The sequence below is a fragment of the Emys orbicularis genome, chromosome 9 (genome assembly GCF_028017835.1).
Source record: "Emys orbicularis isolate rEmyOrb1 chromosome 9, rEmyOrb1.hap1, whole genome shotgun sequence".
NCBI lineage: Eukaryota > Metazoa > Chordata > Testudines > Emydidae > Emys > Emys orbicularis.
The window spans coordinates 49,458,242-49,485,260 of NC_088691.1; the positions used below are offsets into that span (position 1 = coordinate 49,458,242).

Consider the following 27,019-nt stretch of genomic DNA (forward strand, 5'->3'; position numbering starts at 1 on the left):
AATACTCTCTTGTCCTCAGACAGATTATAAAAATATGCAGCAGTGAGAGGAGAAAACAATTGCATCTATGGGGTTCTGGTACTCAAGTCCCACTTGTAAACTAGGTCATCAGAAACCCCTGATTGTATTACTATCTAGTAACTCCTCTCCTTCACCTCCCCCATTTATCTGTATGTATATACCACACTAACAGTTAACCATCTCCCAGGCAATACCAGCTTCTTGTGAGGGGTCTGCAGTCTCTCCAGGTACAATGTCTTGTTTGTATAGCAGATGTTGCAGGGATCTAGCTGGGGAGGAGTTTACACCATGGCCTGTAATTAGCTTTGAACCCTATTTCAAGCCTGGTCTCCATCCCAATTCATCATTTGTGCATTTTGAAAGAGGCAAGGCAAAACTAGATTAATCATCTAATTACAACCCTTCAGTTTATGAGCACCCACGCCCAAAGGCCTCCAAGCAGCAGGGCATCTTGTTGGAGGAGCAAAGACAAGTAGAAGAGAACAGTTAGATACACTCACCTGTGTCTGAAGCCGAGCGACAATCTCCTTCCGAGCTTTCATGACTGCTTCCAGCTTGCCAGAGACCATGATCGAAAGACCCTGGTCCTTTGCGAGAGAGAGCTCCAGGTGAGCGCCAGTCTTCTGCATGATGTCCAGGCAGATCTTGGCCTGCTCTCCTTCTCCAAACTGGTTCATGTCCTTGTATTTCCTTTCCTCCAGCGGTACATGAAACACCTGATCAACCCATATAACAGGTGAAGCGAGGGCAGATTATTCAGCGTGACACAGGCTGTTGAGTTATATGGACAAGCCCTACTGCTTAGGCTACGAGTTGGGTTTACTACACTGGATCTTCACCCTTCACTAAATTAAGATACTCATGCAGTAGGCTGAGCCATCAATTCTTGGCAGTTTTAATAAGCTGCTTTATTTATGCCACAGGAATCTGCTGCATGCCAGCATTACATGCTTTCAGAGGAAGATGCAAGAACCCCACAGCAAGCAGAAGTGGGATAGTCTGTTCCCAGAAAGGTCTCATTTTAACTCCCCGACCCCAGTTAGAGATGAATTTAAGCCCTGAAGCATGAGCTTTTATATCCTTTCAAAGTTTTAGTATTAGGTATTAGAACTCAGGATATTCTTGTCCATTCTCAGGATTACCAATACTATTTATCAAATGAGGGTGTACGGACAAGAATAAGACTCTTTTAGCTAACTCCTCTTCCACTGAACTCTCTATCACAGCAATGCTGGGCATACTCCTCTCTGCAAGTAGCGCCCTTCTGTTTAACCCTCTTGGCATATCACTTTCACCTGCAGTACTTCCTCTCCCTGTACCCTGGGTCACTGGAGAGGAGGAAACCACTCTCCACCCTCCCTCAGCATACTACCTAATGAGTTCTTAAGGGATGCTCATCTGTATTATTTTTGGAATGGGGAGGAGACAGACTGTTGCGGGGGGGGATGAGAAGTTTGGCTTCCACCAACCTGAGTGATGACAGAAGCCTTGATCGGTCGAATTTTGCTCCAGGCACCAGCCGGTTCCTGGGCAGGTTCCAAACATGCTGCTTTCTCAGGGAGTGGAGGAAAGGCATCCTTATAAGTTGGAGGGTCATTTTCCTCTTCAGAGTTTAAAGCTGCAACTGCAGTGAGGCAAACAATACAAAGTTTTAATTGCCAGCAATTCTCCCATTCATGCCCATTGCAGAGGTCTATTTAAGTAGGGTTGAGGGAAGCAGGTTGTGCACTATTGGGAATGATCATTAATAATTAGGTTTATTATGGCAGTGCCCAAGGACCAACCCAGAACAGGGCTCCATTGTGGTAGGTACTGTACAAAGAGAGAAGTAGACAAGTCCCTGCCCCAAAGAGATTACAATCTAAATAGACATGACAAACACAGGGTGGGGGAAAGAGCAAAACACACCAGCAGAGTGAATAAAGTGATGGCAACAAACTGCACATTAGTGCCACAATATGCATTTATTTAGGGTGGGTTCAGTTAAGAGGGGGATCAGCTATATGCAAAGAAAAGTAAAGAGGATGAGGCAGACAGGGCAAGGGATAGGAAGGTAGGAGGGGCAGGTGTGGAATCAAGCTGAAGTGAAGAGACTGAGGGATATGGAGGGTTGGAGCAAACAGAGCAGAGAAAGTCCAGCAAAATCCTGGATATTGGGCAAGGGGGAGCTCAGGTATGATCCACTAGGGAACTAGCAAGAGCTCTAAGTACACTGGACCAAGTTAAGATCTGTTGTGAAGTAGGGCAACTCTTCTCAAGTTAGAGTTGGCCCACTATGTTGGAAGGATGGGAGACAGAGTCCACCAGTAGCTTCTCCCACATAGCTGCAGCTATGAAAGAGAGAGTGTGGCAGGAAACAGCCCATGGTGCCTGACCCTGCTACTAAAAGAGCAAGTACTCTCACATCACAGTGTGTTGCTCTCCCAGATACACCCTATTCTACCACTGTTGTCACAATCTGTTTAAAAGGAGGATTCCTTATAGAGGCTGAGGGCCTGATTCTCTCAGGTCATTTACACCTGGGCAAAATAGATATGAAATACTACCATTCTACTCTAGGTGGGTAACCATAATCTGATGGCCCAACCATACTATGAATAAGGAGACCTCTTCTTTGGCTGCCCACAAGTACCCTGCAATTCTGAAGCACTTGTAGGTAGCAGGAGGGACCCCATCTGTGCAGCGAATATCAAGGGGGATTTCATAGGAACTTTGTGACCATCTTACCTTTCACCTGCTGCTGAGCCAGGCCACTGCGGTGTTCAGCGAAGCTCTCCTGGGTCAAAACTGCCACAGAGCTCATTGTCGATTTCCCACCTACACACAATCCGGGTATGCCACTGGGAGAGAGCAGGGTGCACTTCTTATCACCAGCATCACCATAACCAAGAACAGGGAGAGGTGGACTTCCCCATGGGCAGAATTTAAGAGACTAGTTTAAAACTTAATTTGGAGTGAAGGAGCCACTGTGTTTACCTGAGAGCTTCCATAAAAGTGAAAACACCTCCCCCATACCATGCCCAGGAAGGAAGCAGTGACTAAGATTCGTGTCAGTATCAAGGGGAAACCATTTCTCATTTGTACATATGTCATCTAGGGACAAATTGATGGTAAATCACACACACACACACACACACCTCATTAGTAGAGCCCTGCATGGATACAAAATTTGTATCCACATCCAATCTGCAAACATGGTCCGCGGATATAAAGCGAAGATCTGCAGATTTGCAGGGCTCTATTAATTAGCGACCACACTTCTGAATGGCAGGGAAATGCAAAATCCACTTCTAATAATTTTTTCTTATTTACCAATGGATTTGATTCTGCAGTGATCACAAAGGACAGTACAGATACTGAGGAAGCTTCAGTATCTTGCCTAGCCCCTGCCTCTAGAGTTTCTACTATGTGGACTCTTGTCCTCTTCCCACTGCTTTCTATGCTTGGAGTACTATCATTAGGAACAAACATTAGCAACAAATCTAGATTAAGCAATTAGCTAGGTTTTCTCTCAGATTCATCCTTGGCACTCCGAGTCCTCATCCCCTTTCATGATCAACTACAGCTCCACCTCACCTCTAGCTTGAGAAGCCAGAATTACTATGACCAACACTCATACAAGCTGTGTGAAACTTGCTTCATGAGCAAGATTGGAGTTAAGTCCCTCTCCCGACAAAGAGCCCTGAAAAACAGTTGCTTTAAAAGAGCAAAGCGGTCTATGGCAGCTCCCACTCTCAAGCTTTTCAGTCAATCCAGTAACAGAACGTATTGACCTTAACACAGACCAACATTCCACATTCTAAACTCAGTGCTCAGAGTTCAGAAGGGTGGGATGTCCACAGCCTATGCCTACAGAAGAGGGGAACACAAGTAGACTAGCACCCTCTAATCATCCTATCTACATTTATCATTAAGGTGCGGTTTTGTTGTTGTTTTTAAATTCAATGACCATACATTGACTCTGGATGGGATAAAACTGCAGAAAGGTGCTCTCTAAAGTACAGGTCCATCATGCAAGAAAGGTCCATAATGAGAAAAGATAGCTGTGGGCAGATGGTCACTGCAGAACACTGGTAATTTCTCTTTGCTGAGCAAGTGGCCCAGAAACAGGAAAGTCTGATCTATACAAACAGTAACTTACCAGCTAAATGGTCAGTAGCCAGAAAGTCCGTCCTGTTAGCTGCCTGTTTGTCAGCCTGCCAGCTTTTGCTTTATAGAAGGAAAAAATAGTTATTAACTGTGCTCCAAGACAAAAGAAAATATGACCCCCCCCCCCAATCCTGTAGAATTTCAAAAGTGTTGCCTTTACTGTATTTTTTGTTTCAAACTAAGTAAGCCTCTGTGCCATCTCAAACTTGCCCATCATCAAGGAAACTCCAACACTAATTCACAGATTGCTGCATCACCTCCATATTATTTAACCACAACCATAGGGAATCACCAGCACAAAGCTAAATCCCACAGGAAACTTTGTTCGGTTACCCTGCCTACAAAAGCCTATATAGTGTAAGGCTGGAATACAGCAGATTAGTAACAGATGTAGGATATGAATTCGAAGTTTCAGGGTTGAAAACCACAGTATCAACGGCAATCCATCTAGTTGGAGGAAACAACCTGAAAAACTGCCAATAAAATTGACAGTCAGAAGTTAGGAATGTAACTTGGTGAATCAATGCAGACTCTTCCTCAGAACCCAAGACAGAGAGACACAGCTGCATGCAGACAGGTGCTGGTTATAACACACACTAGACACTAAACACTAAACTTGAGTCTTTAAACATATTCTAAATCCCCCTGCCAGGTATACCCACCTTGTCAAGAGAGCTTCCCCAAGAACTTCAGAGATTTTGAAGTTAGCATATAAGCAACCCCAAAAGCTAACATCTAATCATCAGCTGGAGGCACAAGGCCTTTTACTCCAAGTATTGCAGTTTAGCTTTGAAGAGGCTTTCATTAAGTGTTCCACAAATGATGCTCATCTCCTAAATCCGTTCCCCACCTTCTCAATAAGCCAGTACCTCTCTCATTTCTTTGACTGCCCCAAAGCATGCTAGAAGTGTCACAAAAGTCAAGCCTCAGTCTTTGCTGCTAAGAGGTCACAATCTAAACGAGACATGACACAATAAGTGATGGTGATTGACTAAGGGGGGGCAGGGGAAGAGGAGGAAAGGATAAGAGTAGCAAGATCACCACAATGTAAGGGCCTGATCCAAAACTTGAAGATCTTTGGGAGTCTTTCCACTGTCTTCAGTTGGCCTTGGGATCAGGCTTAGACACATGATGGTTCCCTTAGTTTTTGGTTTTACAAAGAACGTTTACTCACCTTCTCATAACTGTTGTTCTTCGAGATGTGTTGTTCATGTCCATTCCAATCAGGTGTGTGCGCACGCACGTGTACAGTAGCCGGAAGATTTTTCCCCTAGCAGCATCCGTAGGGTCGGCCTGGGCGCCCTCTGGAGTCATGCCTTCCTGGCGCCCAATAAAGGGCCCTGCCGACCCGCCACCCCCTCAGGTTCCTTCTTGCCAGCTACTCCAACAGCAGGGTAGGAGGATGGGTATTGGAATGGACATGAACACCACATCTCGAAGAACAAGGGTTACGAGAAGGCGAAGAAAAAATGTTACACAAGTGCTTGTTCATGTCAATTCCAATTAGGTGACTCACAAGCCCAAGTTCAGGAAGCAGGGTCAGAGTTGTCCACTGATTGGAGCACTGCTCGTCCGAAGGCCGCATCGTCTCTGACCTGCTGGGTAATTGCATAGTGCGTGGCAAAAGTATGGATGGAGGACCACGTCACCGCTCTGCAGATATCCTGAGTGGGAACATGAGCCAGGAATGCTGTTGATGAAGCCTGCGTCCTGGTGGAGGGTGCAGTGATTGGAGGTGCAGGAACCCTGCCAGGTTGTAGAACTCACGAATACAGGACGCTATCCATGACAAGATGTGTTGTGACAATATCGGCGGACCTTTCATTCTGTCCGCCACTGCCACGAATAACTGGATCGACTTTCTGAATGACTTCGTTCTCTCCATGTAGAAGGTTAGTGCCCTGCGGACATCCAGTGAGTGAAGTCTGCTCCCTGCTACTGGAATGCGGCTTAGGGTAGAACACCGGGAGAAAGATGTACTGGAAGCGGGATCTCCAGCGCCTGGGTCCAACTGAGGTCGGAGAGCTGCCTCCATGAGAAGGCTTTTAAGCCACTGCTCCCTCTGTTTAAGAGTTCTTGGTCGGAATTCCCAACAGCTCTTGCAGCGATCTTTTTGGTGACCCTCGCCCAGACACCATAAACAGGAGGCGTGGGGGTCACTTTTAGGCAGTCGTGGCAAGTCTTGAAGCCCGGGAATTGCGGCATGTCCCAGTGACAAATAAGGGGGAGGAGAGGGGAAACTAACTATTAACAGCGAAAACCGAAATTACTGCTAAGCCGCTTGCCGAAGCAAGAGCAAGGGGAAGTTCCAGCTACCATCACTGGTGGTAAGAAGGAACGGAGTGGGTGGCAGGTCGGCAGGGCCCTTTATTGGGTCCCATGAAGGCGTGACTCCAGGGGGCGCCCAGGCCGACCCGATGGATGCTGCTAGGGGGAAAAAAAATCTTCCGGCTACTATACACATGCACGTGCACACACCTGATTGGAACGGAGATGAACAAGCATTCAAAGAACAAACATTAAAGTTACTTATATTATAGTTAGTTATTGTAGCCAGCAGGGAATAAACGGGGAAAAGGTTGAGGGAAGGTGAAGCTACCCATTCTGTTAAATTAGAGCACTGCCAGTAACATGTTCTGGAAGGAATATGCCAATATATTTGTATGTATGGCTAATACTCTAACCTAAGAGAGGAACTTTAATCTAGTTAATGGTAAGAATGGAGTCTTCATCCTTAGACGTTTTTAAGGCCCAGCTTGACAAAGCCCTGGCTGGGATGATTTAATTGGTGTTGGTCCTGCTTTGAACAGGGGGTTGGACTAGATGATCCCCTGAGGTCTCTTCCAACCCTAATATTCTAGGATTCTAATGACAGAGTCAGTGTGATAACATCAAGGTTTACAGCCCTAAGCAGGTTAAGCCATGATGGTACAGTCAAAGAAAGTGTGTTAACTAAGTCACACCCTTCCCAACCTATTTGTGCCAAGGACCAGAGTTTCAGCCAGAGGTATTGACATGATGGACATGAGTATGGCTGAAGAGGTCTTCACCCAACCATGACCTGCGAATAGCAGTAAGGATACAGAAGGAATTTTACTATCCTGGCCATAACCAGTCACGATCTACACAGAAGTTGCAGATTTCTGTACTGCCTAGAACCTGAATCCATTCATGTTGAAGACTGCAGTGCATTGGTGTCTGGCAGTGATTCAGATTTCCCAGAAGAACACAATTTCCTGCTAACCAGGAGTGGGCTTACTTTGCACATGCTCTGCTCCTCAATGGTTATGGTTAAGGACAAGGTGTTGGTGCACTGTGACCTAATTTAGTGCCCATCTGACAGGGACTTCGGAGCACAGCTGCTGGTTTCACTGAGTCCACACCAGCTGCAGTGATTCTCCTTGCAGTCAACACCAGAGCAATGTATTTAGGAACAGGAATCCCTGAGGTTTAGCAGTGTGAATTACTGCTCTATTATTGGTAGAGCAGACTGAGTGGACATTGTTAGTCTCCACAATTACCCAAGCTGTGAGATACATTGCAGTCCTCAGAGGGTCATGCCAGGCCAGAACTGAAGTGGCCATCAAGTCAGTACATTCAGATAATGGGCCACTTATTAAACCAAAGGGATGCCCCACTTTTTGGGGAAGTATGGCCATACTTTCTTTTCACCCAACAAGCCATGTGCTCATGTTTTAAATGGCTTTGTGCCACTGGAAATTTCAGAAGCCCACTGGATGAACTGCAGTTCCTAGGCAAAGGGGATCAACACTACTCTCAGAAGTTTTTATTAAAATTTTGTTCTGAAAAAGGATTTATAAACAAGAGGCAGACTCTTCTCTACATGGGAAATGTGTGTATGCAAGAACAAATACATACGAGACAACATGGCAAGCCACAATTTAGATTTTCAACAGGATCAGCATTTTTGGACAGCACTAGCAAATCATGTGCCATTTTAATCTATTTTTAATTAAAATGGTTCTCATTTGGGTAATCAAGTTAAATTACATCACATATATAATCAAATGCACAGAAAACAGAAAGGGTGGCTGGGGTCAGCTCCCTTCGACCCTGCAAAGCTCTGGTGTCCTGTCATTTGCCCCAAGGTGTGATTCCCTTCATGGACCTGCTTACCCATCTTCGGAATAGGGACTTCATCTGTATTTATTGCACGTACTCTACAAAACATGCTGAATAAAGTGCTTTCAGCTAGATGCACTCCTAAATATAACCAGCCTAGAGACTGATTAGTTAAGAACATTATGGCATATTTCTACTCCCTGGCCACTCCCATTTTATAACTACAGCCACCTTTTCCGCCTTAAAACTCAATTCTTGTCCATGGTCAATGGTTGTTTCCTGTACACCTGTCAGACCACAGCCCTGACAGCAACACCCACTAGAGAGTGGAGTCCCTAGTTCTGCATCCTTCTGACGTAGGGTGTCTACAAAGCAATTAAATACTTGCAGCTCATCAGGCTCAGGCTGCAGGGCTGTAAAACTGTGGTGCAGACATCCAGACTTGTGCTGGAGCCTGAGATCTGGGACCCTGCGAGGCTGTCCCAAACCCAGGCTCCAGCCCAAGTATCTACACCACAATTTTACAGCCCCGTAGCCCAAGCCCCACAAGCCTGAGTCAGCTGTCAGGATCAGCCATCAGGACCAGCCTTGGGTGTTTAATTGCTGTGTAGACATACCCTGATAGCCCCAACAGAGCAGTGTAGGCTCCACACTCTTCCTCCTGAGGTTGAAAATTAATTCACCTTTCCAGGATGGTCTATGAAAGTTCCCCTAAGACAATCTGAGATCCAACCAGTCTAATTAAAAACAAGCTATACTGACAAGAGGAGATTAAAATACAACAGTTTGGTCTTGCAGAGTGACATGGTAGACTGGTTATGCGGTCCAGACAGGTTAGTTAGTGAATGCAAGCTGCCCTTCTATTTTTGGAAGTGCACCTTCTCTCCCCATGCCCTCACCCTTGCCCTCCCAATTTCAGCCTCTGAGTGCCCACTTGGTCAGGCAGCCTCTCAAGACAGTCTCTGATTTCAGGTGTTTTATGCTGCCTCACAGATCCCATATAGCCTGTGCCCTTTTTGATGTTAAAGGTGGGACAGAATATACTGTCCCATCAGCATTTCGTAAATGCAATATCTGATCTGGCGGAAATTTCAGTCTGTTCTTCATGCGACAGAGTATCCTTGATCTCACCCCCCTCCCCCCCCATCTAGCTTTGGAATTATTTCAATTTCTTCTCACGAAACCTTACATTTCAAATACACCTTTGATCTTGCCTGCACCGTAGTCAGTTTAAGACAAGGTAGTCAATAGGTGGACGGTGGGCCAAATCTGGACAGCCAGATGCTTTGGAATGGACCCTGAAATTTTTTTAATTTACTAATCATTATTTTCTCTGGAGTCTGGACCTGGATTATACCTTGACCAAGAAATTTGGACCCTTGACAAAAAATAATTGACTACCCCTGGATGATTGGATACTGGTAACTGGTTTACATGTCACTTCCGTTAAGGCTGAAGCTGTTAAACTGACTCAAGCTTCGGCTGCCTTCAAAGTGACAAGATTTACTTTTTTTGTAGTTTCCTCTTACCAACATTTCTAGTAAATTGTTACTTGACAGATGAAAAGCAATCTATCCCGATCACACACAGATGGAGAGTAATTCAGACAAATTGTTATAATGCAAGCATATTCTAACAAAGGCATTCATAGCAGATTCTAAATAGGACTGGACATTTTGCTTAAGTGAAGCCTTATGCCTAAAGTAAAGTGAGAAGAAAGGCTAATTACCTATTAAAAAAAAAAAACTTCTTATCTGAAATCTGTACATGTGCACACCTGTGAGGGGGTGCAGGCTGTCTTCCAAACCATTCTGAAGTTTAGAAAGACTTTGGGAGTGCCCTGCAGAGCAAGCAGTGTCAGTGTAGAGCAGAACGTAATTTTCGCAAATGCCACCTCAGCACTGCCTGTACCAGTGACCATTCATAGCTTCAGAGAGGGGGAGGGGAAAGAGATGAGGGGGAGGTGCAACCTTAAAGGGCCAGTAAACCTATCAAATCCCTCCCTAGTTAACTGCATCTACAAGACTACTTTAGTCACAAAAGCTTGAGTTTTATACAGGCCACCCAGAAAGATTAAGAGTTGTTAAACACCAGATAATGCCCCTTACAATAACCTTGTCCTCTTCAATATGGTCAATTATAAGTTGATTAACAAACTTCATTTGTGTGTTAGTCTAACCAGTGTTTAAGTGCTCTGAAAAGCTACTGTACTAGTCCCAACTCCAATGAAGTTTAATCCATTTCTCCTTAATCACCAAACAAGTTTATAGATACATACATCCAAGATGCCTAGTCCTAAGGACAGTTATTTATACTTTTCTAGGCCTTGTGATATATGGCACAATAATAATGAGACTAAAGATTGGAGGTGGGGTGTGTGTGTGAGAAAGTGAATTGGGGGGTGGGTGGGGGAGAAGACTAGACAAACAGATATTCACTGGTTGTAGAGGAACCAGGGACATGGTAATACTGAAAAAGATCTAGAGTTGATAGCAGAGATCGAATTATATGACTTTGCAATGTGATACATCAACAAAGAAAAAAAGGCTAGGTCAGTTTTGAACTGCAGATGGAGAGGAAAAAAGTAACAATCCCTCTCTATATGAGAGCACCACACCAAGAATATTGTGTTCAGTTCTGTGTACCTAGATTACTAGGAAGATACTGACAAACTGGAGTCTCACTTTTAGCCTCACTACAGAAGAGCAACCCAAATGATTAGAAGGCGATAGGGATTAATTTGTGAGACATGTAACATTTACAGTATGGTTAAGAGATTACATCCATCTTCTACAAGTATTTGACACACACACCAAGGAAGGACAGGAATTCTTTAGGGAAGGTAACTAGGAGTAACAGGATAATATTAAGGGGAAAAGCTAGTAAGTTACTCTGATATTCATTCTAACAGTGATACCTACATGGAAATAACCTCTTAAAGGAAGTGGTTGCAATGAGTCACCTGAAACTCTAAAACTAAAGTCACTTGGGAGAGGGGGCAAGGAAAAAGACAAATACCAGAACCCCGCACTTGCAGTTATATGGACCAAATTACTGAAAGCCTAGTCACACATTAATATCTATTATTTAAATCAGCCTTGCAAAATTGTCACAGAGAAATCACTAGCTAAAGCACAAAAGCACCTCACTGCTCTTCACCATGAAACTAATGAAAAAGCTTATTTTATTTACTCTTTTTCCTTTCCCCTTAAAAAAAAAAAAAAAAAAAGTTACACCGTTCAGATAGCATTTTGCAAGGCTGATCTGGCATTGGACAAGATCCCAAGGCAGGCCATTTTGTTACAATTAAAGATTTCAGTTCACCAGGTCTAACCGGGTGTAAAGCCCCTCTAGTCAGCTTCTGGTGGTAGGTATTTGAACCACTGCCCTCCACCCTTTTTTCTTCACTAAAAGAGAGTCATCCAGAAAACCTTCTCATTAATAAAACCTAACCAGAATCTCTCTGCCATGCCTGACCGCTACTCAGTCTCACCTACACATTGCCATTCAGGGGAACCCTCCCCTTTCATATAGATCCCATCCAGGAACTCTGGCTCTTGTCTAGGCTAGGATAAGAGGCATAAGTGGTGGCTGATATCCTAGGAGTCCAATGCAGACAAGACACTGTATACTTTAACATTTGTTATACTACTATAAAGTGCAAGTTAGGCTCCCTCCTAGCGTTCAACACAGAGGGAACACATTAAAAGCAGTGTGCTTTCTCTACACTAGATTACAGGACATGTTAGCAGTACACCTTTAAATCCTAGTCTAGGCAAAGCCTAAATCTTCCCTCCTGCTAGACAGCCCCATCCCAGAAACCACAACATTTTATCCCACCTCCCTAAATTTCTGTAAAGCCATCCTCACCCAGTCCCGCCCAAACACTCCAGATAAAGTAATTTCAAATGATAAGATTGGGTCTATGAGTCAGCCACCCTCATTCTCAAGTAATTAAAAGCAGAACATTGATTTTGTAACCAGCCTCCCCCAATTCCTTACGCCGTGCTTTTATTTACGGTCATTATTTCATCCTCTCCAAATACATATAGAGAAATAAGATCAAGGCAGGTAATTAAACACAGCCCTACCCAAATATACCTACCCAGAAACCCACTAACCCACCTGATGGGACTTTCTTGGTGCACACTAAAACCTCCGATGTGCTGTGCAGATTAACAAACTATGGAGTGGTTTCTAGCAAAGAGGTCTAAAAGACCAAAGTAAGTCTGCAAAGATCCTGATGGTGGGGACAACTGAACTTTGTACGATTCTTACAAATATCAGCTATGAACAATGTCAGAAATGTCACAATCCCAGCTCCAAAAATGACTAGCTTGCAACAATCTTAAAAAGTAAAACAGTCAAAGGGACACAAAAAGTTAGCAGCGACACCACAATGAAGTTACACTTCGTCCTTCTTATTAAATGTTTGTTGAGCTGTTTTGGGGGTGGAATGGATGTTGGCTGGGCTGATTTAAGAAGGGAATTATCACGCAGCCCTGAAACCGAGGTGGAGGGGAGGGTGCTTGGCTGCTCTCTTGTGGCCACTGCCAGCGTCATCATCAAAATCCCACGTTAATTCAGCAATGTACCCCTCCCCCCCCCCGAGCAAAAGAGAAGAAAAAAAGAGACAAACGGTGAAAATGGAGCCAGGCGCCGCGAGCAGCAGGTCTGGGAACAGCCCCACGTGCAAGGCGCAGACCCAGCAAACGCACGAACAGCAGGTGGGCGCCCAGCTAACAACCCCGGCGGCAGGGGCCCAGCCAGGAGATACCCCCGCGGGCAGGCAGCGAGCCCGCTCTGTGCCAGGGCACAGCGTCCTGCCCTGCACGGGACGCAGGCAGCTGCAGCACAGAGCCCCCCCCCCCCCGGGGGTCACCAGCCCCCACCCCGCTCGGGACAAGGCCGGACAGAAAGTTCGTGCAAAGTTCGGCGGCGGCGCCGGCGCCGGGCGAGCCCGGGCCCATGCGCAGTAGTGACACGTAGGTCTCGCCCCCTCCCCCTCCCAGCGGCGGCACCCGGGGGCTACGGCAGCGAAGCTCTAAGCGGCGGCGCTGCGGGCAGGGAGGGGGCGCGGGGCTGCGGCGGGGGGAGCGGGGCAGGCAGCTCCCTCCTCTGCCGCCGCACCTCAGCCTCCACGTCGGCAAATTGGCTCCGCTGCCCGCGCCGCCCTCTCCAGCCAACTTGGTGCCGCGGGCTCGGCCCGGCACCTCGGCTGCAGCGGGCAAGGGGCGACGGGAGCCCCGAGCCCCGGCCCCCGCCCGGCATGCAACTTACTCCGGCCGGTGCCCTGCTAGCTCTCTCTGCTGGAGAAGCCCCGAAACGCTCCTGGGAAAGCTGCGAGGCACCTTCCCCAGTTGCTATATAGGGCGGGCGGCTGCCAATCCCAGCCACGCACGTCAGAGCCATGCCCCTTCCCTTCCAGGCCCGGCCTGGCCCCGCCACCGCAGCGCCGCCGGCAGGGCGCTGCCCCGGTCCGGTCCACAGGGGCAGCTGGGCCTCAGGGGGAAGGAGGAGCTGGGCCCCGCTGCGCGACCTTGGCTCCCAGCGCCTCCCGCTCTCGACGGAGGCGGTAGGTCCTCAGCTGCCCTGAAGTTCAGCATGATAACCTTCCTCTGCCTCCCTCCCCGTCTGCAGAGTAGGGGGAGGTGAGCTCAGCGGGAGTGACCTCCAATTAGCTGGGAGCCAGGAGCGTCCCCCCCTCAGAATTCCACTTCCCCACATTCTGACAGTCCAGTCAAGCGTCAGGGTTGACCTGTCCCTTTGGAAAGTACAGGTACATCAGCTACAGGATAAAAGTCATTTTGATTTCTGGACCAATGTCCACGTGGGGAGTTAAAGAGCTGTGCTGGTAAATTATACCACTATAGTTCATAGAGTATCAGGGTTGGAAGGGACCTCAGGAGGTCATCTAGTCCAACCCCCTGCTCAAAGCAGGACCAATCCCCAGATAGATTTTTGCCCCAAATCCCTAAATGGCCCCTCTCAAGGATTGAACTCACAACCCTGGGTTTAGTAAACCAATGCTCAAACCACTGAGCTATGCTTTCCCTGTGTAGACATGCCCTTAGTGTTAATTCACTAATGTTAGTAGAGTGTGCTGAAAAGCAAAGACATAAGGTCTAAGTACTATTTTAGCACCTATGTTTCCTATGGCTCACCTTTTACATACAGCGCTTTACACAATGTCATCTTTTGTTGCTTTGAACTCTCTCACCCTAAATAGCTAGCCTCTACTCAGTCACACATGTCTTTAAAGCATACTTCTGTAAAACTTCTCAACATTAATATAAACAAGGATATAAAAATACATTTGCTTGGTACAGAGATTAGACCTTCATCTGGGTGATGTTAGATTTTTTTCTATCTTGGGGTTTTGTCCTGCTGCCCATCATAGTAATATCTGAAGGTTTTCCATGTAAAATAGATTGCTATTGCCAAAGTCCCCACTCTAGGACTAGGTGTAATGGTTGAGGTGCTCTACTACAGTTTTGGAAGTTGTGGATTTGAGTCTTGCCTCATCTTACACTGAAAGGTCACTTCCAGTTCATCTAGCTACAAAATGGGTACCTGATCCTATTGGGTTAGGGCAGTCAAAGGTAGCCAGCTGTAATGCTAGCTTGTGTGTGGGTGGCTATGAAACTAAGGTGCCTTAACTGGGAGAGACAAGGGGTGTGTGTGGAATGTGAGATAATATCTTTTACTGGACCAACTTCTGTTGGTGAAAGAGACAAACTTTCAACCTACACGAAGCTCTTCTTCAGGTCTGCCTAAACCATGGCAGCGGTTGAGCCCTTGGCACAGAGGGACGTTGAAGTTCCTAGCAGACTTCATGGAGTTATTGGCTCTTCTCCTTTATCAGGTATAGAAAGCGCTATGGGGTAGAGGGTTTTTTGGAGTGGGGATGGGGGTAATCTGAAACATTATGTCTGAAATGTATAGTCTGTTTAATTTAGGCTGTAAAATCCTCAGAGAAAGAACTCAGTTGGTTCCCTACTTTTATAGAGTGACATGTATACAGACAGTATTTAATTAAATAGATTGAAAAGACCCATTAGGGAATCTAGTCCATCCCCTGGAAGCTAAAAGCAATAAACTTTAATATGCTTCAGCACCCAGTATATTGTATATCCACTGGTCCTCCCACGAACACATTTTCACTTCTGCTGTTGTATGTGGTAGAGGCAAGGTCCATGCAGCTGGCCTGACACAGCACAAGTCCCAGGCAAAACAGAGAAACCCCCCTCGCCATTTCAGATTCCCTTATAGTTTAAGGTGCAACCAAAAATCAAACATATGTAAAGTCTCTGACCCTATTCCTTTCATGCAACTAAACAGCATCTAAACACCACACCAATATTAAACAAGGCATTTCTAGTGTCTCCCTGGCCTGATTTCCAGGAAGCTGGACCCACATCCTTAACTTTTTAGACTCCTAGCTTCCACTGATTTAAATGGGAGTTACGAGCCTAAATGCCTTTGAGCATCAGAGCCTTATTTCCATCCATTTTCTCTGTGAAGTGATAAGTCCTTTTTAAGGCTCTGAGTGCAACTAGCTTCAGCTACACCCAATTAGCTCTTGTGCAGGTAGGTAGCCTAGCGTTGCCCAGGTTACCCTCAGCGCAGGGAGGCAATGCCAGATGAAATCCAAGTCTGGAAACCCCTACTGGGATTTATCTTCCTTTCCCCAAATCTCCATCTCATTGTCTGGGCTCACTAGGGCATTCCTTAGGGACATACTGTATCATATCAGTGATAGGGGTCCACATACATCTATCACATTGTAGTTATCCACATGAAGTTCTAGTCTCAGACATTACAGATTTGTGGATCTCCTGAACTGTATCCTTTGGAGGGAATCCTCGGGTGGCTTGGCTTTTTTAACCATATGGCTCCAACTACAGAACAGCAACACCCAGCATGAGATGGAGTGTGCCACCAGGCTTTGTGGCAGAGGAGGTTCTAGAAGGGCCCATCACTGCCTCTACTTCTAGAGTGGAGATTTCTGTTGTGGGGAAAACCTGTCACAGGCTATTCTCCTCAGAAGTATAAAAACTTCCATAGAGGGAAACAGCCTGTCGTCACCTGTTCCTCATATACACACACACACACACACACCCCCACCAAGTGGTGTGGAGATTTCCTGTGGGAGGATAAAGTGAAAAAGCTTCAGAGATGCTCTGAGGCCTGTCGTGACCTGCTTCCCTGTCCTCCCACTGCACCACCACCAGTGGGAGCAACCTGCCGTGGTCACTTCCCTTCCCTCCACAGAATTCTTGAAGGGTTGTTTAGGTCCTGCTCTTCTTACCATTCTTTGTCAGGGTGACCACATATTGAAAACAAGAAAACAGGCCATCTGTCATGGAGGCATGTATACGGTGGGTTTGGTAGGGCCCAGCCAGGAGAGCTTAGGCATCAGGGGAGAAGAGGGTGCCCGCTCATTATGACATGCAATGCCCCACCTCTCCCTTCCCTGATACCCTGTGGATTTGGCTGTGTAAAGATAGGGAGACTGGCTTGAGGACGAGTGAGAAGAAGAGCCAACAACTAGACATCATGGGAAAGATGTTAACATGTGACAAGTGGGGCAGTCCTTGATGAGTACATATGCTCCAGCAACCTATCGTCAGTTTCCCTGGCTCAGCTGCAGGCAGCGCCTGCATATGTCCAGTCTGAAGGAATGCACAGAAACTGGCACAAAACAATGATTTGAAACCCTCAGGGACACTGGGTCAGGCCCTAAAAACAGGACATGTCACGACATTCTGAGAATGGAGAAATGGGGAGAAAGAAGCCTCTCCGAGCCCTGTTCTCCTTAGGAACAGAGATTTCTAGGAAGGGAAAAACTTGGCTCCTCAACTTCTGGTGCAAAGATGCTGGTCTTTCAAGCCACATTCACCCTCGGACAACCTGGGATCTTTCCAAGGGCTTTTCAAGCGTTTTCTGGTATTGCAAGGGATGCATACTTTGTTTTGCAGCCAAGGACTGAATTCAACCCAAATGTGCTAAAAAAAGTGGTGAATATGAATGTATGATTCATTATATCTTAAGATTTCTAAAATGTAACTAGTAAGCACCCATCTTGTGCTCTGGGTGCTTATCCCAAACACTGAAATCACAAAATAATGCAAGAGAACTGGCCAGAAATATATCTACCTCAGTTGCATTAGAGAACAGAAAAAAAGATGGGCTTCACAGCTCGCTCAAAAGGTTAACAAATCTAGGCTCTACAGCACAGATTCTCAAAGGTATTTAGGCTCCTAACTTCCACTGATTTCAGTGGATGTTAGGATCTTAAATACCTTTGAGGATCTGGGCCCAGCAGACCAAGGAGGGAAGTGAGTTCCAAAACAGAGGACTAGTCATAAAGAACACCTTGCAAGTTCCCTCTCGTTTATATTGAGGGAGTTCCAGCTTTACCAGCTCTGCTGATCTCGATTTTGGCAGTACTAAGGCTGCGTTAGAAAGTACTTGTTTATTTCTTTTAGGCAGACTACTGTTTTAAAAGAAGGTGGAAGGAGATCTCAGAATGAAGGCCTTACACAAGTCAGAGAATACTGAAACTCTCCCACAAGCAAAGCAAGTTACTCTATGGAGCCAATAATTTGTTTTCATGGTATACACTCAGATACATTGTTTATCACTGGAAGAAAACCTTTGATAAGGTTGTGATAATATAGATCACCATGTGGGGGGAAAGAGAGAGAAAAAAGTAGTTTGCTGTAAAAAGTGACTCAGAGTGGCATAACAACATTCTATGCTTCCTATATCAATGACTTCCAGACCAAATTTGCATCATTTACAACTGGATAGGAAAAAAGTTCTCAACGGAGATCTGGAAGTGAAGCTGTGTTCCTTCCGATTCATGCATCATCACCAGTAATAAAGATTCCATTGGCCAAATTCTGCCGTAGGTTACACCTACGCAACCCTACGGTCTTCAGTTGTCCACTGTCTACACTTGAGTGTGGGGGCAGGTTTGAATCCCTAAATGGTGCTCCTGTTGAATGGAAAAGCACCCATACCTGAGCCTAATGTGAATAAATAGCCTGATCCTAACCAAGTAGTTTTATAAAGAAGTTCCCTTGCCATAGTAAGAAAGCTGACCAAAGAGACTGAGATCACGGTGAATTTGTGAGACTGTTTAACCTGACTGGGCTTCTCTATCAGCCTATAAGCAATGCAGTGTCCTTATAGTATCACTGAATGCTCCACAAAAAAGGCCAAGCAAAATAGGTTTGAAAAATGAAAGTAACTTATTGGTTTGGAAAGCGTTCTAAAGTGAGCAGGATAGATAAGAGCAATCCCCATCTGAAGAAAGAGGAACTGCAGCAAGTTGGGGAGTAGGTGGCCATGATTTACCTATGGTAAAGTGAGAGGAAGCATTGTGTAGTGGTGTGACTAAGTGGGGGATTTACTTAGTGTTTTGCATTAATATGGTGTGTGCCTCTTTGTGCGTGTTTAACGAGAGGGTGGGAGAAGGTGTTCATTGTTGCAGAGGGCCAGGTGTGACTACGCATAGCAGCCTAGACCCTGGACAACAGCCAGGACACTGTAGAATTTAGCAACCAGTGACCTGGAGTCCCACCCCATCTTGGGAGCAAGCCAGTTCTGGCCAGTGGGAGGACAAAGGGCTGAGGAGAAAGGGCCCCCATGATCTGACTAGCTGATTCTGGCCAGTGGGAACAAAGGACGGAAGAGAGGGCCCAGGTGATCTGTTTGCCCAGGACCGAAGACAAAGGATGGAGGAGAGGCTGTTGGGAAGGTGATATATATAGGATGGTCGGCTGGAAGGACATGGCTTCTGGACTGGGGACAACGGGCAGCCTGAGCCACCTGAACGCTGGACAGACCCAGATGGACAGGCTTGAGGGCCCTGAGAACTTTTTGTGCTATGTCCAGACGTACAGTAAACCCTTCTGTTTTATGTTGGCTGAGAGTCACTGCAATCTAGAGATCAGGGCTGCATTTCTCCCTCTGAGTGTGGAGGTCCTGGGGGTCCAAAGCGAATAGACTTCCTGAGGGGACTCATGGAGACAGACAGGTGTGCTGAAGGCTCAGAGAGGTGGGGTTCCAGGAGGCGGTGGAGCTCCGGGCTTAACCCCCAAGAGAGAAAGTGACTCCCGACAAGTGCTGTCACACACTGAAGGGGGTTCCTCCCAGGGAACGTACAGAACCGAGAGTGCACAGGTCCCGTGAGACCATGACAAGTGGTTAATGCAGAAGGCAGAGTCAGGAGACATGAACTCCATTTCCAACTCTGCTGCGACTTTCTGTGTTGGCTTGGGAAAGGCTCAACTTGTGTCTCAGTTTCACCAGCTATAAAAAGGAGAAGATAATCCTTATCTACCTCACAGATTGTGATTTAATAACAGGTTGTACAGCACTCTGTTCTTTGGATGGAAGATACCATAGAAGAACAAAGTTATTATATGTGGCTAGAGAGAGAAAGAGGAAAGTCAGCGGAGAGCCCATTCTAAATGGATTTACAAAGCAAGAGAAAGCAGCAGATGCTGTGTGTGAGATAGTCCTGCCATTTAACGCAAGAGAGCAATCTGGCTGCTGTTTTATATTAATTTGGATTTTAGACACTAAGGATTTGGGAACACCAAAGCAGAAACTACTATAGTTAAAATGGGGTGTAATTAAATACAAGTAAGGATTTCAGCACAGGGATGACTCTCTAGTAGCATTTTCTAGCAATATTCCAGAGGTGTTAATAGGCAGACTTATGAATCAAGGAGATATGGAAAAAGATTGCCATGCCTAAGGAAAACTCCAGGATTCTGGTCTGTATTAAGGGGAAATGCTTGTCAAACAGAAGGGACAAAGAAAGGAAGCATTCGTTTGTGGAAAGTTATATTGCTTCACTATAAGTTAAGAGCTGATTGAGTCAAGAATGGGAGAAGAAGCTTTCAGAAAATGAGTCACATGAAATCTAGATTTAAGTTTTATCTGGGTAGAAGTAATGGCATAGGGTAGCAGGAGGGGGGAAAAAGTCACAGGAATTCAAGAAAATTGAGGTTTATGCTATTCAAAACTTCCCACAATTTTTGCTGTTTTCTGCAGATTACATTTTCCCCTTTAATAAATAATGTTTTAGCTGTTCATCTTGCAAAGAGACCCTTCGTAATGGAGCTGCGGTATTGTTCTTCTTTATGTTAAGCCAACACTGCAGAAAAACCGTCTCCAGCCAATAATTAGCAGAAAGGTGTCTTTCAAAGCGAAGTTGGCAGCTTGCATTTTTAAGCAACAGTTCCCCAAGAAATGAGTATTGGGCTGATGTCACAGAGCAAAACATGGTCTTTCTGCTCAACATCCACCACTTATTTCTATTTCCTCAGTTTCTGGGATTGTTTATTCATTAAGAATATAAGAGCAGCCATACTGGGTCTGACCAAAGGTCCATCTAGCCTAGTATCCTGTCTCCTGACAGTGGGTGATGCCAGGTGCCATAGTGGGAATGAACAGAACAGGCAATCATCAAGTGATACTTTCAAATGGGATTTGTATCCCATCCTGCATTGGCTGGTAGACTGATGTTCTTGTCCATTCATCCTTGCAGTGTTTCTCGAATTCCCCTCTAGCAATTGTAATTTAGAATGAACATGTGGTACTTTTTGTATGCTGTTGCAAGAAGGTGCAGTAAATATCATGTAGCATGAGACTACTAGGGTCTCACAGCCTGTACTTTTTCTTCTGGAGGCTAAGTGTGATCTCTCTGCTATCTCCTGGCACAGATTGGGGAGTGAAAAACAGGATCCATATCTTAGCTTGGGGTCTCCCAATGTGCTGCCTGATACACATACTGTACAAGCACCCCTTGCTGATGCTTTACAGAGCAGATTTATCTAAGAGGACCAGTTTACAGCATTTTTAAAAGACCATAACCCACCCTCCCCTCACTGACTTGATTTAGGTAAGTAAGTATGAGCAACCACCGCAACAAACTGTGAAAGAGCAAAGAAAAATGCCAAGAGATTACAGAAAGACAACTCAGATGGACAAGGAGAAGGGAGCAAGGACAAAGAGTTAACTCCACAGTGGAAGGAACAATAGAAAGCTTCCCCTACAAAGGAGTGATTAGAGAGGTATTGAGGATTTAAATATGGAAATAGTGGAGAGAGAGAGAGAGATTTTTAATCTAGTTTAGAGACTAAGGCCTTGGCTACACTGGCACTGTACAGCGCTGCAACTTGCTGCGCTCAGGGGTATGAAAACGCCCCCCCCCCCCCGAGCGCAGCGCTGTAAAGCGCCAGTGTGATCAGAGCCTGCAGCGCTGCATGCTCACTCACAGCGCTGCAAGCTACTCCCCTCGGAGAGGTGGAGAGAGCTCTCGCAGCGCTGGCGGCGCGACTACACTCGCGCTTCACAGCGCTGCCGCGGCAGCGCTGTGAATTCCCAAGTGTAGCCAAGGCCTATGATGCCGGGTACTATAGAAAAATCTAATATGGTTCCTTTTAGCTCCTTAAAACACTAATAATATTTAGGGCTGTCAAGCGATTAAAAAAATTAATTGCGATTAATTGCGCAATTAAACTAATCGCGATTAATCACGCTGTTAATAACAGAATACCATTTATTTAAAATATTTTTTGGATGTTTACTACATTTTCAAATATTAATTTCAATTACAACACAGAATACAAAGTGTACAGTGCCCACTTTATAGTTATTTTTATTACAAATATTTGCACTGTAAAAAACAAAAAAATTGTATTTTCCAATTCATCTCATACAAGTACTGTAGTGCAATCTTTTTATCATGAAAGTTGAACTTACAAATGTAGAATTATGTACAAAAAACCTGCATTCAAAAATAAAACAATGTAAAATTTTAGAGCCTACAAGTCCACTCAGTCCTACTTCTTGGTCAGCCAATTACTCAGACAAACAAGGCTGGTTACAATTTGCAGCAGATAATGTTGCCTGCTTCTTGTTTACGTCACCTGAAAGTGAGAACAGGCGTTCACATGGCATTGTTGTAGCTGGCGTTGCAAGATATTTACGTGCCAAATGCGCTACAGATTCATATGTCCCTTCATGTTCAACCACCATTCCAGAGGACATGCTTACATGCTGATGATGGGTTCTGCTTGATAATGATCCAAAGCAGTGCAGACTGACACATGTTCATTTTCATCATTTGAGTCAGGTGCCACCAGCAGAAGGTTGATTTTCTTTTTTTGTGTTTCAGGTTCTGAGATTTCCGCATCAGAGTGTTGCTCTTTTAAGAATGGTAGCCGTATTAGTCTGTATCAGCAAAAACAACGAGGAGTCCTTGTCAAGTCCTTGCTCTTTTAAGACTTCTAAAAGCATGCTCCACACCTTGTCCCTCTCAGATTTTGGACGGCACTTCAGATTCTTAAATCGTGGGTCGAGTGCTCTAGCTATTTTTAGAAATCTCACATCAGTACCTTCTTTGTGTTTTTAAAACGAACATGTGCTGGGTCATCATCCGAGACTGCTATAACATGAAATATATGCAGAATGCGGGTAAAACAGAGCAGGAGACACACAATTCTCCCCTCATGGAGTATAGTCACAAATTTAATTGACACATAATTTTTTTAACGAGCATCATCAGCATGGAAGCATCTCGTCTGGAATGGTGGCCAAAGCATGAAAGGGGCACACGAATGTTTAGCATATCTGGCACATAAATACCTTGCAACGCCGGCTACAAAAGTGCCATGTGAACACCTGTTCTCACTTTCAGGTGACATTGTAAATAAGAAGCAGGCAGCAGTATCTCCCGTCAATGAAAACAAACTTGTTTGTCTTAGCAATTGGCAGAATAAGACATAGGACTGAGTGGACTTGTAGGCTCTAAAGTTTTACACTGTTTTGGTTTTGAGTGCAGTTATGTAACCAATAAATACATCAATAAATCTGCATTTGTAAGTTATACTTTCACGATAAAGAGATTGCACTTCAGTACTTGTATGAGGTGAATTGAAAAATACTATTTCTTTTGTTTATCAGTTTTACAGTGCATATATTTTTAATCAAAAATAATAATATAAAGTGAGCACTGTGCACTTTGTATTCTGTGTTGTAATTGAAATCAATATTGAAAATGTAGAAAAACATCCAAAAATATTTAATAAATTTCAACTGGTATTCTATTGTTATAAGTGCGATTAATCACGATTGATTTTTTTTAATCACAATTAATTTTTTTGAGTTAATTGCGTGAGTTAACTGCAATTAAGTGACAGCCCTAATAATATTGTATCCAGTGTTGCAACAAAATCTGAAGAGGTGGCAAGTCTCAAAAATATCTGATGTTTTTCTTAAAGCCCCAGCTCCTGGAGTCATGTGATTACATGAGAATCTCAGCTGCTTTTGTTGTTAAGTTTCTGGCTGTCTTGGTTATAGAGAAAAGCTTGAAAGTGTGAACTGTAAAAGCTCAAAAACCAGAAGGCAAATATAAGCACAATGTTGTCCTGCTCCATAAATAGGGCTCCTTGGTGCGATAGTAATACAAATAATAATAAATAACAAAAGAAGTCCCAATTTTTTTAATCATTATTTTTATGCCAATCATTATTTTGGGGGGCTCATGACTTTTGACCACTTGGGATTGGCAATATTGGGTCTGAAAAGACTAGAACAAGTGTCTAGTTACAATGCCAACTTTTTAAAGTAATGATGGGACCGTAGCTATTTAAGCATAGCCTTCCCTTCATCCTAACCATTGCTATCCATGGTGCATGTGTAATCCACACACCTCCTGGATGTGGTGTGGTGTTCTGTCCCATCTAGTGGCACCGAGACAGAGAGAGAGACAGAGAAAGAGAAAAATGAGTTTGCTTTACAGCCTTAACTAACAACCAGTTGGCTTTTAGCTCATGCAGTAGAGGCTCATGAAATAAGCTCCCAGAGATCCCAGGTTTGATCCCGCCCACTGACGACTGGGGTCTGTCGACGTTACACATGCACAAGGGGCTCACTATGTCCACATACAAGCACTAATTCCTAATCTCTACTAATACAAAAAAGGGTTTCTCCATGTGTTAGATGCAGTTATAGTATGGCAATCTAAACTGGCAGTAAAGAAACCAGACTGACTCTCTCTCCCAAAGTTGCAAGGCCCCTCTAAGCTAGCTGTGGTAGAAGAGAGAAAGCTTTGAGTACAGCTAGTCACACTATTTGTTACCAATAATATTTGTTATGGATTGAGGTTAGTGAATCATTCCTGATAGTCTTCAAATGTATGTATTCACCAAAGAATTTGGAATTTATGAATAATTTTTCAGCCTGTGTTACTAAATGTTCACTTTGACTAGTCATTATTTGTGGTCACACACGCAGCACTCTGTATAGTTTCTGCTCCTTGGTGGATAACTGAAACGTTTACTACACTATCCATTGTGGGTTTTCACACAACAGTAGAGTTCAAATTTTGTGAATCCTGGAAGTTTCACAACTTTTTTTAAAAATTAAATACTTGGTAGCTATTCCCATCCTTGTGACACAGCCCAATCAATGACACTCGACACTTTAATCATAAGAAAATATTTATGAATCAGGGTGGGTTTTTTTTGTTTTTTTACTATTTGGCCAGCTCTACTTTTAAGCAATGCACCAGTCCCTCCTCAGACTCAGAGATCCCCTGAAACACATGCCTCTCATTCTACATAGTAACTGCTGAACTCTTAGTTGTGAACCTATAAGCATATGTAACAATAGGCCTACCGTAATTTGTACTTTAAATTTAAACATGGTATTTTCACTCTGCCTGGCCAGTGATATCCCCTTTCTCTGTGGCTTTCCGTTCAATAGCTGTTAAACAGGTTTAAGTCCAACTTTATCTCTTACAAACAGAGATAAATACAAATCGGTACATACATGAGCAACTGATACAATTAGGGCCTGATCTGAATAGGTACAGAGCACCCCCAGTTCCCTTTGAGACTAGCAGGGCTGGCTCAAAAAGGGTGCCCAGCCTGCAATGCCCCCAGGGAGATGGTGAGCGAGAGAGACACACACAAAGAAAGTTCTCCTTTGCGCTCCATACAGGACTGCCACTGGGGCAAAGAGGAACACTGACAAATGCAGTTAAGTAGTTCCTGGCACCTTCCTCTGTCCAGGGGTGCTTTGCTGTCCCCAGTTAGGGCTTTCTCTGATCCCACCTCTGCAGCTGCTGCCTCTCTTAGACCATTTCCTTCATCTGACTCCATCCCTTCCCTGCTGTATTCTTTCACCTTCCTCTCCTCATGCCCCCACAGCCTGTCCTTGCCCTGCTGCTGCATCCTTCCCACATAGCCTCTCTTCTACCTAGAGCCTAAAATCAGGCTTGTCTTTGACTCCTTTTAGAAGATGCATAGAATATACAGGTTTAATTCTAAGCACATGGGAGTGCATGGATGGTTATGGAGGAGGGGCCTCAATTGTGAGGAATTGCAGGTGGCCTGGAAGTGCTTGAACCAGCTTGAGCTAGTGGATGTTGTGAATGCTCAGCACCTCTCAGACACAGGCTTTTAATCAGAAGTTTCATACAAACCACCACAAATTCTGTTGGAAAAGATGTGGAGAGACTGATATTAGCATAGGCCTCGCTCATGCAAGCTATTTACTCACACGCCAAACCTACTCTGCCATTTGCTGAAAGCTATGTGTTTGATGAAATCATGCCACTAGTCACATTAGTTCTATAAAAATAAGCTATTTCTACTTCACAAATGTTGTTTACTATGTGAATATTCAAGATGGAGCCAAGCATCATCTTTCCTTTAAGTGTTTGATTACTGTCATGTGTTTGAGATACCTGCGTTAATTTTGAGTGTGAAAGTACTATTACTGGGTAAAAAGAGAATTGCAGACAAACAATTATAAGTCTACTACTTCAAGAAGAATCTAAGGTTGGTTTACAGCAAGTCTCCCTCTAAGACAATAATGGCCAAAGAACTGACACAATTTCAACTCTTTCTTGTTAAGGTGTAGTGTTTAGTTACTGAGGAAATACCTTGCTAGATACATAGCTACCATGTAATATCAGAATTTAGCTCTTGTGCAAACAAGCCTAATTTCTGTTATTTTTGCATTCACTGATATTAAGTGCCGAAAGATGTGGATATGTGGTATACATATTGCTTCAGTATATGTATGCTTCATTCTGACAACCACCTGCAACACTTATAACATTCTTCCCTCTAAGGGAGAGCAGAGCATCACTGGAAAACAAGTCCAGACACTGGAATTCTTGCAATTGAGAGGACAAAAATCTGGTCCTATTTCCACTTTTCATGCATAGATAACATCTGTTTTACTTTACAGTAATTCAGCAGCACTCCATCAAGAGAGGTCCCTTCCACAATATGAAACAATCAAGTAGGTGGATTTACAGAAGTTTTATTTCTTGATTTCTTTCAGCTACCGAAGTGGTAGCCAAAATTCACCCAAGTACAATCTCTCCCCTGAAATTAACCCATAAACATCTTTCCCTCTCTCTCTTCCTCCCCTTGGATTTCTTCCAGCATTTCCTTTTTTTGGAGATCTCCCAGCATCTCTCTCTCTACATTCAGTAACCCTCTAAGCTGGACGTGGCTCCTTTCATCAGCCTTTGCTGTTGAATAAAGAGTGACAAATGACATGCTTCCACCAGGGGCAGAGCACACTGCCTCAGCAATGTAATCAGTGTCTATGTATACAGAGAGAGAGAGAACAAGGTCAGCCCTACATGCTGCTGCTATTAGAACACAAGACCTAGTCCAATGTTTCTCAAATGCGACCACAATGGCTGCATGTGGCCACCAGA

The 27,019-nt window shown here is 44.6% G+C and overlaps 1 protein-coding gene across 1 annotated transcript in view; it reads right to left on the reverse strand.

Moving 5' to 3' along the window:
• HDLBP (high density lipoprotein binding protein) overlaps positions 1–27,019 on the reverse strand; it is an 84,931-nt gene that overhangs the window by 40,700 nt on the left and 17,212 nt on the right. The window contains exons 2-5 of the mRNA XM_065410232.1: positions 4,163–4,230; positions 2,749–2,861; positions 1,491–1,645; positions 522–737 (exon numbers count right to left, since the gene is read on the reverse strand). Of these exons, the coding sequence (XP_065266304.1) occupies positions 522–737; positions 1,491–1,645; positions 2,749–2,824 (447 nt within the window). The 5' untranslated portion in view covers positions 2,825–2,861; positions 4,163–4,230. The remainder of the gene's footprint in view (positions 1–521; positions 738–1,490; positions 1,646–2,748; positions 2,862–4,162; positions 4,231–27,019) is intronic.